We start from the raw sequence: 16,446 nt of genomic DNA, 5'->3' as shown, positions 1-16,446 counted from the left end.
GCTCCTCGGCAGCGATGGGCCCACTGTGGCATAACTTCCCCACAGTGGGCCCTGGGCTCACCGTTAACTCTGGGAGGGTGACTAATAGCCCAGCCAGTTGACACGCGGCAACAAGCTACTTAGATCCACTCTGTCTGTTAACTGCAGAGGAGGGCAATGAGGCGGATGGCCATAACTCCTGCTGATTCCCTGGAAATGGATTGTGTGTGCGTGTGTGTGTGTACTGGGAATACAAAACACACACTGTGAAGTGTAAGAAGACAGCTGGACCCACCGTCCAGGACAGTCGCCACCTGCCTGCGCGTCAATGGTCTCATTCACTACAGTTCTTCAGCCCTCCTAAATGCTCTCCAGTTTCTGTTTGTGAAAAAATGCTCTGGTACTGTTGATTGTCACGACGATATCATTAACATGTGTTACAGAGTAGCTTTACAGGCATATAGGGACCTCAACAGGGATAGAAATTAGGCTCGGACATTACAATTAGAGGTCGACCGATTATGATTTTTCAACGCCGATACCGATTATTGGAGGACCAAAAAAGCCGATACCGATTAAATCGGACGATGTATTTATTTATTTGTAATAATGACAATTACAACAATACTGAATGAACACTTATTTTAACTTAATATAATACATCAATAAAATCAATTTAGCCTCAAGTAAATAATGAAACATGTTCAATTTGGTTTAAATAATGCAAAAACAAAGTGTTGGAGAAGAAAGTAAAAGTGCAATATGTGCTATGTAAGAAAGCTAACGTTTCAGTTCCTTGCTCAGAACATGAGAACATATGAAAGCTGGTGGTTCCTTTTAACATGTCTTCAATATTCCCAGGTAAGAAGTTTTAGGTTGTAGTTATTATAGGAATTATAGGACTATTTCCCTCTATACCATTTGTATTTCATTAACCTTTGACTATTGGATGTTCTTATAGGCAGTTTAGTATTGCCAGTGTAACAGTTAAGCTTCCGTCCCTCTCCTCGCTCCTCCCTGGGCTCGAACCAGCAACACAACGACAACAGCCACCATTGAAGCAGCGTTACCCATGCAGTGCAAAGGGAACAACTACTAGAAGGCTCAGATCAAGTGACGTTTGAAACGCTATTAGCGCACGCTAACTAGCTAGCCATTTCACTTCGGTTACACCAGCCTCATCTCGGGAGTTGGTAGGCTTGAAGTCATAAACAGTGCAATGCTTGACGCACAACGAAGAGCTGCTGGCAAAACACACGAAAGTGCTGTTTGAATTCATGTTTATGCTCCTGCTTCTGCCTACCACCGCTCAATCAGATACTTGTATGCTCAGTCAGATTATATGCAACGCAGGACATGCTAGATAATATCTAGTAATATCATCAACCATGTGTAGTTAACTAGTGATTATGATTGATTGTTTTTTATAAGATAAGATTAATGCTAGCTAGCAACTTACCTTGGCTTACTGCATTTGCGTAACAGGTAGTCTCTTTGTGGAGTGCAACGAGAGAGAGGCAGGTCGTTATTGCGTTGGACTAGTTAACTGTAAAGTTGCAAGATTGGCTCCCCCGAGCTGACAAGGTGAAAGTCTGCCATTCTGCCCCTAAACGAGGCAGTTAACCCACCGTTCCTAGGCCGTCATTGAAAATAAGAATGTGTTCTTAACTGACTTGCCTTGTTAAATAAAAGGCATATAAAAATTTTTTTTTAAAGGCAAATCGGCACCCAAAAATACAGATTTCCGATTGTTATGAAAACTTGAAATCGGCCCTAATTCATCGGCCATTCCGATTAATCGGTCGACCTCTAATTACATCATCATCCTCCTCCTCCTCCTCCAGTGTCAGGCTGAGAAGTTGCAGAAAATAACTATCCAACAATAAAGATCACAAAAACAGTCCGTCATTCAATGACCTCCAATGCACCCTCAAAACTACTGTTTAACCATTTCATCGTTGAAATTACATCAATGTAATTAATTGGGGACATTGTCTCCACTCTCAACTTATTGAGGTGGCCCTCATGGGACAAATCCTTTGAGTGAACCATAGGACCAGGGCAGGCCCCAGTTTTACCCCAGCTAGCTAGATGTCTATATCATATGAATATTTCAGCCAGGGACATCAATATTGCAATGGGCGTGCTGCCTCGGATTGACTTGTCAGTCACAGTAACGCTGTTCCATTATGACGGGAGAACAGTACTGATACCATGACAATAGTAACAGACTGTCAGTCACAGTAATGCTGCTCCATTATGACAGGAGAACAGTACTGATACCATGACAATAGTAACAGACTGTCAGTCACAGTAACGCTGTTCCATTATGACAGGAGAACAGTACTGATACCATGACAATAGTAACAGACTGTCAGTCACAGTAACGCTGTTCCATTATGACAGGAGAACAGTACTGATACCATGACAATAGTAACAGACTGTCAGTCACAGTAACGCTGTTCCATTATGACGGGAGAACAGTACTGATGCTATAACAGTAACTGACTACACATCAATCAGGACAGTGTATATCAAAATACTTATCTTCAATGATAATACTAAAAAAAAGGGAGAAATTAACCTCATCCAGGAACAAGGTAAAGCACCCACTTGATCTTATGTTTCATACTATAGCTCTATTAGGTTTTAAGTTCTCTTGTGAAGTGAATTCTCTTGCTTACCTGGTCAAAGAGCTGTTTGCCAGTGGTGTTGGGCTGGATGGCAAACTCCAGCTCTGCGTCCATGGTGGTGACCCGCACATTAATCTACAAAACAAGTTTGCATGTTATTTGCCAGTTGCATGTAATTTTCCATTCACTGTATTGCTGTACTGTAGGCTGTCAACTTTTCATGCGACACTGTCACCACTGTGTGCCGTGGTCAGCGTTTCAGGATGTGTCAGATGCAGCTTTAACACATTTAAAAATGGTATTGAGTCAGCCATTTTGGTGGACATGAAATGAACAAACTCAATTTCAGTTTGTTTTAGTGCAGGAGACTGAACACTCCTCAAGGGAGCAACAAAGGCCTTCCAGCAAGACAGAGAACTGAAGGAGTGTTGTGTGTGTGTGTGTTTGAATGGGCTAATGTAGTGCCTGTGTGTGTCTTTTTGCCCTCTCAGCACTCAGTGAGTACTCCCCTTCTTAGCGGCCGCCTCCTCCTCCCTGTGAGGCGGAGCAGAGGAGCGAGGCCAGCCATTGGCTGCTGCTGTCTGAGATGCACTAGGCTGGCCTGGCACCAGACCTGACACACAGCTGATAGTATAGGCCTGACCCCGAGGGCATCCTCCATGAGACACACACATTCTCCATCCCGGTTTACCCAAACACACACACACCCTCACTGGAGAGGCAGAGGGGAAAATAAAAAAAGACAGTGCGATATGCAGAGCGAAAGATGATGCCGAGTGGCGGCCAGCTGCACACCAATCCGGATAGTGCAGCTGTGGGCGACTAAGGTTACAGTACCTTAGTGGCCCATTGAGAGAAGCAGCTTCCCTTGCTCGCCCCGTTTCCTCTTTCTATCATGAATTACCCATGAAACCTCAGGACAGGAACACCACACACATTCTCTATCCCCGTTTACCCCAAAACACACACAAACACACCATTACTTATCCAGAAAATGTGTAAATATCCAGCACAGTACTGTGACGCTCTCACAAAAACCACACTGTAGAGACTGTGCATCTGCCTCTGTCTCGCTAGCATTAATTAGCCATGAAACCTCCTGTATTCTTGCTCTGCTCCACTAACCATTCAGTATTCTCCAATGAAAGCACATGTAACTGGTGTGAAATGGCTAGCTCATTAGTGGGGTGCGCGCTAATAACGTTTCAATCAGTGACGTCACTCGCTCTGAGACCTTGAAGTAGTTGTTTCCCTTGCTCTGCAAGGGCCGTGGCTTTTGTGGAGCGATGAGTAATGATGCTTCAGGGGTGTCAGTTGTTAATGTGTGCAGAGGGTCCCTGGTTGGAGCCCAGGTAGGGACGAGTAGAGGGACAGAATATATACTGTTAGACACACATGCGACCCCTCTCCACCTGCATCCAAGTACAGCACAGAAAAAGGCAAGTAGACTAGAGCTAGAACTATGATAAGAAGTTTATCTACCAAACATGCTAACAGATGTATATTGGGCAGACAAATCAAGTCAAATTGTATTTGTCACATGCAGCGAATACAACTGGTGTATGCTTTACCTTGAAATGCTTGCTTTACACGTACAAGCCCCCAGATCAATGTGGAGCTATATACAGGAGGTACCCGATCAATGTGGAGCTATATACAGGGAGTACCAGATCAATGTGGAGCTATATACAGGGACTACCAGATCAATGTGGAAATATATACAGGGAGTACCAGTACCAGATCAATGTGGAACTATATACAGGAAGTACCAGATCAATGTGGAGCTATATACAGGGAGTACCAGATCAATGTGGAGCTATATACAGGGAGTACCAGATCAACATCGAGCTATATACAGGGTGTACCAGTACCAGATCAATGTGGAGCTATATACAAGTAGTACCAGATCAATGTGGAGCTATATAAAGGAAGTACCAGATCAACGTGGAGCTATATACAGGAAGTACCAGTACCAGATCAACGTGGAGCTATATACAGGGAGTACCAGATCAACATGGTGCTATTTACAGGGAGTACCAGATCAACATGGAGCTATATACAAGGAGTGCCAGATCAATGTGGAGCTATATACAGGGAGTGCCAGATCAATGTGGAGCTATATACAGGGAGTACCAGATCAACGTGGAGCTATATACAGGAAGTACCAGTACCAGATTAATGTGGAGCCATATCCAGGAAGTACCAGATCAACGTGGAGCTATATACAGGGAGTACCAGATCAATGTGGAGCTATATACAGGGAGTACCAGATCAATGTGGAGCTATATACAGGGACTACCAGATCAATGTGGAAATATATACAGGGACTACCAGATCAATATGGAGCCATATACAGGAAGTACCAGTACCAGATCAATATGGAGCTATATACAGGGAGTACCAGTACCAGATCAACGTGGAGCTATATACAGGGAGTACCAGATCAACATGGTGCTATATACAGGGAGTACCAGATCAACATGGAGCTATATACAAGGAGTGCCAGATCAATGTGGAGCTATATACAGGAAGTACCAGTACCAGATCAACGTGGAGCTATATACAGGGAGTACCAGATCAACATGGTGCTATATACAGGGAGTACCAGATCAACATGGAGCTATATACAAGGAGTGCCAGATCAATGTGGAGCTATATACAGGGAGTGCCAGATCAATGTGGAGCTATATACAGGGAGTACCAGATCAACGTGGAGCTATATACAGGAAGTACCAGTACCAGATTAATGTGGAGCCATATCCAGGAAGTACCAGATCAACGTGGAGCTATATACAGGGAGTACCAGATCAATGTGGAGCTATATACAGGGAGTACCAGATCAATGTGGAGCTATATACAGGGACTACCAGATCAATGTGGAAATATATACAGGGACTACCAGATCAATGTGGAGCCATATACAGGAAGTACCAGTACCAGATCAATATGGAGCTATATACAGGGAGTACCAGTACCATATCAATGTGGAGCTATATACAGGGAGTACCAGTACCAGATCAATGTGGAGCTGTATACAGGGAGTACCAGATCAATGTGGAACTATATACAGGGAGTACCAGATCAACGTGGAGCTATATACAGGAAGTACCAGTACCAGATCAACGTGGAGCTATATACAGGAAGTACCAGGTCAACGTGGAGCTATATACAGGGAGTACCAGTACCAGATCAATGTGGAACTATATACAGGAAGTACCAGATCAACATCGAGCTATATACAGGGTGTACCAGTACCAGATCAATGTGGAGCTATATACAAGTAGTACCAGATCAATGTGGAGCTATATACAGGAAGTACCAGTACCAGATCAACGTGGAGCTATATACAGGGAGTACCAGATCAACATAGTGCTATATACAGGGAGTACCAGATCAACATGGAGCTATATACAAGGAGTGCCAGATCAATGTGGAGCTATATACAGGGAGTGCCAGATCAATGTGGAGCTATATACAGGGAGTGCCAGATCAATGTGGAGCTATATACAGGGAGTGCCAGATCAATGTGGAGCTATATATAGGGAGTACCAGTACCAGATCAATGTGGAGCTATATACAGGAAGTACCAGTACTAGCTCAATGTGGAGCTATATACAGGAAGTACCAGCTCAATGTGGAGCTATATACAGGAAGTACCAGTACCAGCTCAACGTGCAGAAGTACGAGATGAGGTCGATACAGTAAAGTGACAAGATATGAGGATAGATAAAAGAACAGCAGCAGCAAATATGTAAATGTGTGTACCAGTACAGTGCCTTCAGAAAAGTACTCAGACCACTTGACCTTTTCCACAATGTTATGTTAGTTTTATTCAAAAATGTATTTTAAAAAGTTATCAAATCTACACAAAATACCCCATAATGACAAAGCAAAAATAGGTTATAATCTTTAGCTAATTAATCATAAAAAAAATATTAAACTGTAAAATGACATAAAAACACTAAACTAATATCACATTTACATAAGCATTCAGATCCTGGACTTTGTTGAACCACCTTTGGCAGCGATTACAGCATTGAGACTTCTTGGGTATGACGCTACAAGCTTGGCACACCTATATTTGGGGAGTTTCTCCCATCCTTTCCTGCAAATTCTCTCAAGCCCTGTCAGGGTGGATGGGGAGCGTTGCTGCACAGCTATTTTCAGGTCTCTCCAGAGATGTTCGATCGGGTTCAAGTCGGGGCTCTGGCTGGGTCACACGGGGCTCTGGCTGGGTTTTTGCTCTGACATGCATGGTCAACTTTATATAGACAGGTGTGTGTCTTTCCAAATAATGTAAAATCAATTGAATTTACAACAAGTTGTAAATTCAATCAAGTTGTAGAAACATCTCAAGGATGATCAATGGAAACAGGATGCACCGGAGCTCAATTTCGAGTCTCATAGAAGAGGGGCTGAATACTTACGTAAACATATGTTTATTTTTTAGAAATTTACTAACATTCATAAAAAACTGTTTTCACTAGTGGTTAGAGCGTTGGACTAGTAACCGAAAGGTTGCAAGTTCAAATCCCCGAGCTGACAAGGTACAAATCTGTCATTCTGTTCCTGAACAGGCAGTTAACCCACTGTTCCTAGGCTGTCATTGAAAATAAGAATTTGTTCTTACCTGACTTAAACGAGTTAAATAAAAGGTAAAATAAAATAGAAAAATTATAGGGTGTGTAAATTGCTACAGATTTTTTAAATGGAATCCAATTTAGAATAAGGCTAAAACATAACAAAATGTGGAAAAAGTCAAGGAGTCAATACTTTCCAAGGCACTGTACATGCTTGATTTTCATATCAACATTTCACTGTATGTGTTCGTGCCGGTATGCGTGTGCATGTGTAGTGTAGTGTAGTCTCATCGGCCAGTACACCCCCGTTCACGAAAATGGATCACTCCTCCAGACAGTGAGTCACTTCACTGTGACTTGCTATATAAAGCAGGCACACAGACATCCAGTTACTGTTCATTTGAACGTTAGAATGGGCAAAACGAGTGACCTAAAACGACATTAGGCTTTTCACGCAGGAAAGTGAGTGAATTGATACCAATTCAGCAACAAACGTTTCCGGCACCTTGCAGAATTCATACCCCAAAGAAGACAGGCTGTTCTGGAGGCAAAAGGGGGAGGGGGGTCCGAGCCAGTACTAGATGGGTGTACCTAATAAACTGAGTATGTGTGTGTGGGCGTGCCAATGTGAGAGTGAGTATAGTGTGTTAACACTCTCTTCCCTGCTGTGTGCATCTGTGGACTAAGTCCTTAGTGATGTGGATGCCAAGGAACTTGAAGCTCTCAACCCGCCCCACTACAGCCCGTCAACGTGGATGGGGGCATAATCCCCTCTTTCTACTATAGTTCACTTTCAGCTCCTTGGTCTTACGGATGTTGACAATTACTGCTACAGTTGAAGTCAGAAGTTTACATGCACTTAGGTTGGAATCATTAAAACTCATTTTTCATCCACTCCACAAACTTCTGGTTAACAAACTATAGATTTGGCAAGTCGGTTAGGACATCTACTTTGTGCATGACAAGTAACTTTTCCAACAATTGTTTACAGACAGATTATTTCACTTATAATTCACTGTGTCACAATTCCAGTGGGTCAGACGTTTACATACAGTATGTTGACTGTGCCTTTTTAACAGCTCGGAAAATTCAGAAAATTATGTCATGGCTTTAGGAGCATCTGATAGGCAATTTACATCATTTGAGTCAATTGAAGGTGTACCTGTTAATGTGTTTCAAAGCCTACCTTCAAACTCTGTGCCTCTTTGCTTGACATGGGAAAATCAAAAGAAATCAGCCAAGACCCCCCCAAAAAAATTGTAGACCTCCACAAGTCTGGTTCATCCTTGGGAGCAATTTCCAAATGCCTGAAGGTACCACGTTCATCTGTACAAACAATAGTACACAAGTATAAAAACCATGGGACCACGCAGCAGTCATACCGCTCAGGAAGGAGATGCGCTCTGTCTCCTAGAGATGAACTTACTTCGGTGCAAAAAGTGCAAATCTGTCCCAGAACAACAGCAAAGGACCTTGTGAAGATGCTGGAGTAAACAGGAAGCTATATCCACAGTAAAACGAGTCCTATATCGAGATAACCTGAAAGGCCGCTCAGCAAGGAAGAAACCACTGCTCCAAAACCACCATTAAAAAGCCAGACTACGGTTTGCAACTGCACATGGGGACAAAGATAGGACATTTCTCCAAAAAGTACACTGGTCTGATGAAACAAAATTAGAACTGTTTGGACATAATTACCATTGTTATGTTTGGAGGAAAAAGGAGGCCTGCAAGCCGAAGAACACCATCCCAACCGTGAAGCACGGGGGTGGCAGCATTATGTTGTGGGGGTGAGTGCTGAAAGAGGGACTGGTGCACTTCACAAAATAGATGGCACCATGAAGAGGAAAAATGTGTGGATATATTAAAGCAACATCTCAAGACATCAGTCAGGAAGTTAAAGCTGGGTCGCAAATGGGTCATGACCCCAAGCATACTTCCAAAGTTGTGGCAAAATGGCTTAAGGACAAAGTCAATGTATTGGAGTGGCCATCACAAAGCCATGACCTCAATCCTATAGAAAACTTATGGGCAGAACTGAAAAAGCTGATGCTAATATATGCATATTATTATTCGTATTGGATAGAAAACACTGAAGTTTCCAAAACTGTTTGAATGATGTCTGTGAGTATAACACAGCTCATATGGCAGGCGAAAACCTGAGAAAAATCCAACCAGGAAGTGGGACATATGAGGTTTGTAGATTTTCAAAGCTTGGCCTACCGAATACACATTGAGATATGGATGAGGTTGCACTTCCAAGGGCTCCCACTAGATGTCAACCATCTTTAGAAACTGGTTTGAGGTTTCTACTATAAAGGAGGGGCTCATGAGACCTCATTGAGTGAGTGGTCTGGCAGAGACCCTTGGTCTCATGACACGCGCTCCCGACAGAGTTACCTCTCGTTCCAGTGCTTTTCAGAAGACCAAGAAATTCTCAGGTTGAAACATTGACGTTTTATGTTAAAAACATCCTAACGATTGATTCCATACATCGTTTGACATGTTTCTAAAGGACTGTCATTTATTGTCAAACTGGGATTGCCTTCTGATGAAGAGCATCAAAGGTAAGTGAATATTTATGGTGTAGTTTCTAACTTTGTTGATTCCAAAATGGCGGATATTCCTCTGGCTGTTTTGGGTTCTGAGCGCCGTTCTCAGATTATGCTTTTTCCGTAAAGTTTTTTTGAAATCTGACACAGCAGTTGCATTAAGGAGAAGTCTCTCTAATTCTGTGAATAACACTTGTATCTTTTTGTAAGTCGCTCTGGATAAGAGCGTCTGCTAAATGACTTAAATGTAAATGTTATCAATGTTTATTATGAGTATTTCTGCAAAATCACTGGATATTTTGGAATCAAAACATTACTGCACGTAAGGCGCCAATGTAAACTTGAGATTTTTGGATATAAATATGCACATTATCGGAAAAAACATACATGTATTGTGTAACATGATGTCCTATGAGTGTCATCTGATGAAGATCATCAAAGCTTAGTGATTAACTATCTATATTTCTGCTTTTTGTGACCCCCATCTTTGGCTGGAAAAATGGCTGTGTGTTTTTTCGACTTGGCGGTGATCTAACAATCATTTGTTGTGCTTTAGCTGTAAAGCATTTTATTTTTTATTTTATTTTTAAATCGGACATTATGGGTAGATTAACAAGATGTTTATCTTTCATTAGCTGTATTGGACTTGTTCATGTGGTAAAGTTACATATTTCTAAAAAATATTTTTGAATTTCACGCGCTGCCTTTTCAGCGGAATGTTGTCGAGGGGTTGCTCGAAAGGTTAAGGTTAAATGAGGTGTTTCTTCTAAGGAACTCAGGTCAGGTCCCCTCCCTCAAATACCTGCTCGAGTCAGTCAGGGGATGGGATTAGAAGGGAATATGTACACATATAAACCAAACCACCACAACACAGGCACAAGGTCACCGTTAAGTAACAAGTCTTTCCTAACCTTTCCACGTGTGAGTTCCAAATATCTCTAACTGTTGCCACTGAATGAGTTTATTCATGTCTGTGATGTCAGAATGCTCTCACTGTTCCAAAATGCGACTGATATGTCACAGAAGTTACCCGCGCTGCCCTCAAACCAAGGCATACTGCTTGCTAATTACCTTTAAGCAACATTTTAACTTGTCAATTTCAAATTATTTTCAAACAAGTTCTATACTCTAAGAGAGTTTGAATTGAGATGTGTTCCACTTCCTTGTTAATTCATATAAGAAGTAGCCAATTTCACTGTTGTGGACAATTTTTGTTTGAGGTTTTACTGAGCCCGAAAAACTTCTCTTCAACGAGAGCTCAAGCACTCCCTAGTGTTTCCCCAGATCAAGTATGAAAACATTGTGCATCCTAGTCAGAACAGGCCTTCCCCCCAGCACATTTTCAGGTAGGCGCCCGCATTGCCTTTGTTTTCCTTACAAATTGGACTTTAGACGTGTGCATTCCAATCAAAGTAAGTGGCTTATTTTCTGTATATAGTGTTGTTTCTGCTGTAAATACAGATCCTAATATATTTACTGTTTTATTCACGTTTTCAAGTACTGGTGACAAATCATGCATAGATTGTAATAGACAGGTGTGTAAAATACTTATTTGAATGCTGTACTGATTATTATGAGCTAATGCTAGGCCATGTTTGTAGCCATGTTTGTTGACATCATTAAATGCATTCTGGTCGTAAATGGATAGTTCACTTGACTGACTTATGGTTCTTTCAAGACAACTCGGAAAAATACTAGGTAAAATCATGGCGTCAATGATCTTCAGGTCGGAAAGTCAGAGCTCTAGAAAGAGGCCCGAGTTGGAATTCCGAGTTAGATGACCATTCAAAACTATTTTTTACAGTCCCCCCAGAGTTCCCTATTGTCTTGAACGCACTGAAGTCGGAAGTCTAAGATTTCCCAGTTGTTTTGAACACGGCATCAGACTGTAACTTGGGTACCTCAGGGTCGCCAGCTCAGACCCCCTTTCCAGGGGTTTTATTTTATCGTATAAACATCTGTGTTTGCCCCCCATTTATTGATAAATCCCCCATCATTGTAATATTTCCTGCATCATATCCCTTCCAATACCTTCACCCATTTCTACCCCCCATGTACTTGAAAGCCCCCCACAAATGAAATGAACTTCCTCACAACCCCCGAAAATGGTTTCATCCCTGCATAGCTTTCGCGCTACGGTTAGGCAGTAGGCTTGTATTTGGTGTGATGACCTGTGAGGTGAAATCATTGGTGATTTGTCAAAAACGGTAAATTACTTTCAAGTTATGTGCCCAGGTTCTTGTATAAACTAACAAGTACATCAACGATTTGCAATATGCTGAAAAGTGGCTAAACTACGTTCATATTTTTCAGGCAATGAGCGCAGCCATCTTTGACTTTGTTTATTTGCGTCTTATAGTGAATGGCATTCTGGGATTAGGGAGTTTTCGCCAAGTCAAACAAACAAAAACATGTCTGCCATTATAAATAATTTAGCTTCTGTTAGCTTAGCGAACATGCATCTCTTTTCTAAACAATACTACATTTCTCTCTTATGGAATGAGTTTACCTGTGGATGTGTTCCGTGTTATGTTCGCAATTATCTTTTACAATAAAAATGTTAAATTGTGAAATAAAGTTGTGAAGACATTTATTTCCCATCAGTGCAAAACATTGTTTAGATGCTTTTCAGACAACAACGCTGTTTAGACGCATTTGTTGCATCATATTTTGATGCTACTGTTCCAGTCACGTTTGTGATCGTACGCTGCAGGGACCACTCAACAATGATCACACATACTTTTAACCCTTTAACGAGTATGATCACGTAACAAGTCTTTCCTAAAGAGCTAACCAACAGCGATAAACTGACTTGGAAAGACCATGCCTTAGTCCCGTTATATAATGAAGTAGCAACATGCAGTGTCCGCAGGACAAACGGACGCCTTGTTGGGTATCAGAGTTACAAAGCTGTTATGGAGAGTCAAGTGCTTAACTTGTGTTTCCAACAGATGTTTTGAATGTCCCTTTACTGGTGTTTGTGTGGGGGCTGCCTGCCACCAGCAATCAGCTGTGCAGGTGCTGACCTTTGTTAGACTTCACACGCACGCGCTTCTGCCTATATCTCTGGGTTTGTATGCCTGGGTGTGTACGTGTGTGTGCCTGTGTATGTGTGTTTATGCCTGCATGTGTATCTGAGCCAAAAACACAGCTAGCCCACGGAGTGTGAAGGCGAAGAGAGTAGTCTAGCTAAAGCCAGGCAGACAGACGGCTCTCCATAATCCCTGGCTGTCCCGTTGGTGGACAGAAGGAGAGGGGGAGGAGAGACGTGCTATAGCACCCACACAGCTAATCACATCCTCTGAAAACACCACTGAACCAAGCCCCAGTTACTCATGACACCCCAAATACAGTACATAAACCATCAATGTGATACAACTGGTGGATTTCAAACTAAAAACAGTACAGTAGCACTGTCTCTTGGCGATAGCACCGGTTCTGATTCTGGCCTAGAAGAAAACGGCACAAGAATCTAAGGAGGACTCATATTAGGGCAATTGGGAGTGTGATCAGGTGTGTGAGGGACATGGTCAAAGGGATCTGTCTTTTGCCTCTAGTGGTCATGTTTCCCACCATCCATGTGACTGAGTCAGTAGGGCAGAGCTAAATGTGGAAGACCAAATGCCCCAGAGAGGCCATGCATGAACAGAGTGGTGATGAAAGGAAGGCCGAATGGACCACACAGTGTGTGTGTGAGAGAGAGTTCTAGAAGTGTTAGCTGAGACACTTTTCAGTCAGAATCTTTATCCTGTTGCTCGTCATGCATTTTGTTTAGAGGATGAGTCTTCTCTCAGACAATCCCCTCAGTAAATGTGCAGCTGTTTGTCCATAAGCTGTTTACATAGGCTTTGCTGAGAGGAGGTCTCAGACAGACACACAGGACTGCTCTCCTTTAGTCAGAGAGGAATTGTTAATCTGGCCAGCTGGGCAATAAGCAGCTGTCTGTCCGGTTGATTAACCCCCCTACTGGGGAGGGAGGGGAGGAATCCCCACCTACACACGTACTCAGGATCAGGTTGGGTGCTTGTCAACAGAGCACAGGATCAGGAAGCGTTCCACTCAGACTCATAGACCAGGGGTGTGTTCAGTTTGCTTGAACGCTTGGTACGTTGCGGAACGGTTTGTAATGAACAACACATTTTTCCCAAAACGTTCTGGTATGTACTTGAACAGACAGGTTTGCTCCGTTCGGTGGGTGTGGCTTGAAGCAAAAAAAAAACAGTGGTGCATTTTGAACACACAATCCAACCCCTCCCTGTTTTTAACTGGTCCTTCAGTACAGCACCGTTTCAGTTCAATTAAACATCCCATTACATTTTTGTGTACTGAACGCAGCCCTGGACAGTGCAGCCCTGGACAGTGCAGCCCTAGACAGTGCAGCCCTAGACAGTGCAGCCCTAGACAGTGCAGCCCTAGACAGTGCAGCCCTAGACAGTGCAGCCCTAGACAGTGCAGCCCTAGACAGTGCAGCCCTAGACAGTGCAGCCCTAGACAGTGCAGCCCTAGACAGTGCAGCCCTAGACAGTGCAGCCCTAGACAGTGCAGCCCTAGACAGTGCAGCCCTAGACAGTGCAGCCCTAGACAGTGCAGCCCTAGACAGTGCAGCCCTAGACAGTGCAGCCCTAGACAGTGCAGCCCTAGACAGTGCAGCCCTAGACAGTGCAGCCCTAGACAGGCTAGAATGTTAACTAGGGCCCAGTCAGTCTGTTTGGACTTCAACAGGCAGGCGTGAGGATAATGGATGCTGCTCCAACTTTGTGTTGTTGGTTTATCTATGCGATTTGACAGAGCTCACCAAGGCCTTGCAGAGCTTTCACTAGCAGACAGAGATATAACAGAAAACAAAGCTAGCAAACAAGGCTGCAGTGTCACCCAGTGCCCCCCCCCACCACTTACAGCCTGTCCTCCTACTCATCCCCTTACCCTTCTTCCACAGGATGTTGACACAGCTCTCCCATTTATATGGGCCCAATTCACACTCAGGCCCTTCTGCAGCAAACCCAACAAGACAGAGAAAACAGGCACGTCCCTGCAGGGGTCCCTTCCTGTGGGGTCTGTCGGGTCATAAACACCCCCCGCCAAGCTTACGGGAAGAGAGGGGGGGTTTGGTCAGCGTGTGCCAGTTCTTATGCCCAATGAATAATGCAGGTTATTCAGTATAGGCTACCCCAACCCCCCTGACCTCACACTGTTACCGCTACCCCAGAGGTGGGCTACCAGCACAGCAAAACAAGGCCTTGCCTGGGGTACAAACAAGCACATGGACTCTCAGCCCTACTAAGCAGCCTGCCATTAAAAGTTAGGAGCCGTTTGACTTCCCAAAGCCATTTTTAACATATTAAAATGTTCCATCCTCAGTGCAGTTTCATTCACCTGCTGAATTTTAAAAAAAACAGGTTAATTAATCCTATCATGAATTGTAGCTGGATTAACCTAGAGTCTAATCCCAGTCTAAACCAAGAGAGGGGTTCTAAAATAACATATGGAATTGTTTAAAGATGGTCATACCATTATTTAGATATTTGATTTTGAATTTTAAGACCTCTTAAGGTATCAAAAATAAAAATTCATTTTTTTATTTTAACAGATTCACTACATTGTAGATCATTTTGAAATATTTTTGGGACTAAATTTGTTCTGAAGTGTCTGTCCTATATCTGAGAGCTATAAAAATAAATCAGGAAATGACTTTGACATGCATTTATCCCTTTATTTAGGTACTAAACTCTCCATATATACTTCCATTAAAAAAAATATATATATATTCTACTGGTATTGGAGAACACCGTAGTGTTCGTGAGAGTCTCAACTTTCCACAGAGGGGTCACATGAGTGTGTACCCAAACCGTTCGGACACCACAGACAAGTTGGCAGAAGAGGCTGTATCGACTTCAGATGAGTCTTATGGTCGTCCTAGAGCAAAACGGAGTACACCATCGTGTTCGAGTCATCACTCATCATAGTTTGTAGGCTAAACCTTTCGTACGCTACAAATGTTTTCATGAGAAGACAGATTTTCGGGACGTCTCATGGTCTGACAAACACCACTCTAGCTCTCCCACCTTTTACCGCAGATGCGGAAGGGGGTTATCGGTGGATGCAGTAGATTGAGATGCAGCCCATACAAAACATAACATCTCTAGCTTAAACAGACAGATTTTGATGGGGATGTTTTTATTACAGTGCCTTCAGAAAGTACTCAGACCTCTAGCGTTACAGCCTTATTCTGAAACTGATTCAATTGTTTTTTCCCTCAGAATCTACACACAACACCACATAATGACAAAGCAAAAACAGGTTTGTAGAAATGTCTGCACATTTATTAAACAAAAACATGGAATATCACATTTACATACGTTTTCAGACCCTTTACTCAGTACTTTGTTGATTCACCTTTGGCAGCGATTACAGCCTCAAGTTTTCTTGGGCATGACGCTACAAGCTTCTCCCATTCTTCTCTGCAGATTCTCTCAAGCTCTGTCAGGTTGGATGGGGAGCGTGGCCGCACAGCTATTTTCAAGTCTGGGCTCTGGCTGTGCCACTCAAGGACATTCAGAGACTTGTTTGGAAACTACTCCTGCGTTGTCTTGGCTGTGTGCTTAGGGTCGTTGTCCTGTTGGAAGGTAAACCTTCACCCCGTGCTAAGGTCCTGAGCGCTCTGGAGCAGGTTTTCATCAAGGATCTCTGTACTTTGCTCCATTC

At 43.0% G+C, this 16,446-nt stretch overlaps 1 protein-coding gene across 1 annotated transcript in view; it reads right to left on the bottom strand.

Moving 5' to 3' along the window:
* Positions 1 to 16,446, bottom strand: part of LOC135542632 (radixin-like) — a 36,147-nt gene that overhangs the window by 11,963 nt on the left and 7,738 nt on the right. The window contains exon 3 of the mRNA XM_064969741.1: positions 2,664 to 2,747. Coding sequence (XP_064825813.1) covers positions 2,664 to 2,747 — 84 coding nt within the window. The remainder of the gene's footprint in view (positions 1 to 2,663; positions 2,748 to 16,446) is intronic.

Source organism: Oncorhynchus masou, chromosome 6, assembly GCF_036934945.1.
Source record: "Oncorhynchus masou masou isolate Uvic2021 chromosome 6, UVic_Omas_1.1, whole genome shotgun sequence".
NCBI lineage: Eukaryota > Metazoa > Chordata > Actinopteri > Salmoniformes > Salmonidae > Oncorhynchus > Oncorhynchus masou.
The sequence above is the reverse complement of the archived record's forward strand: the minus strand, read 5'-3'. Positions and strand labels throughout refer to the sequence as shown.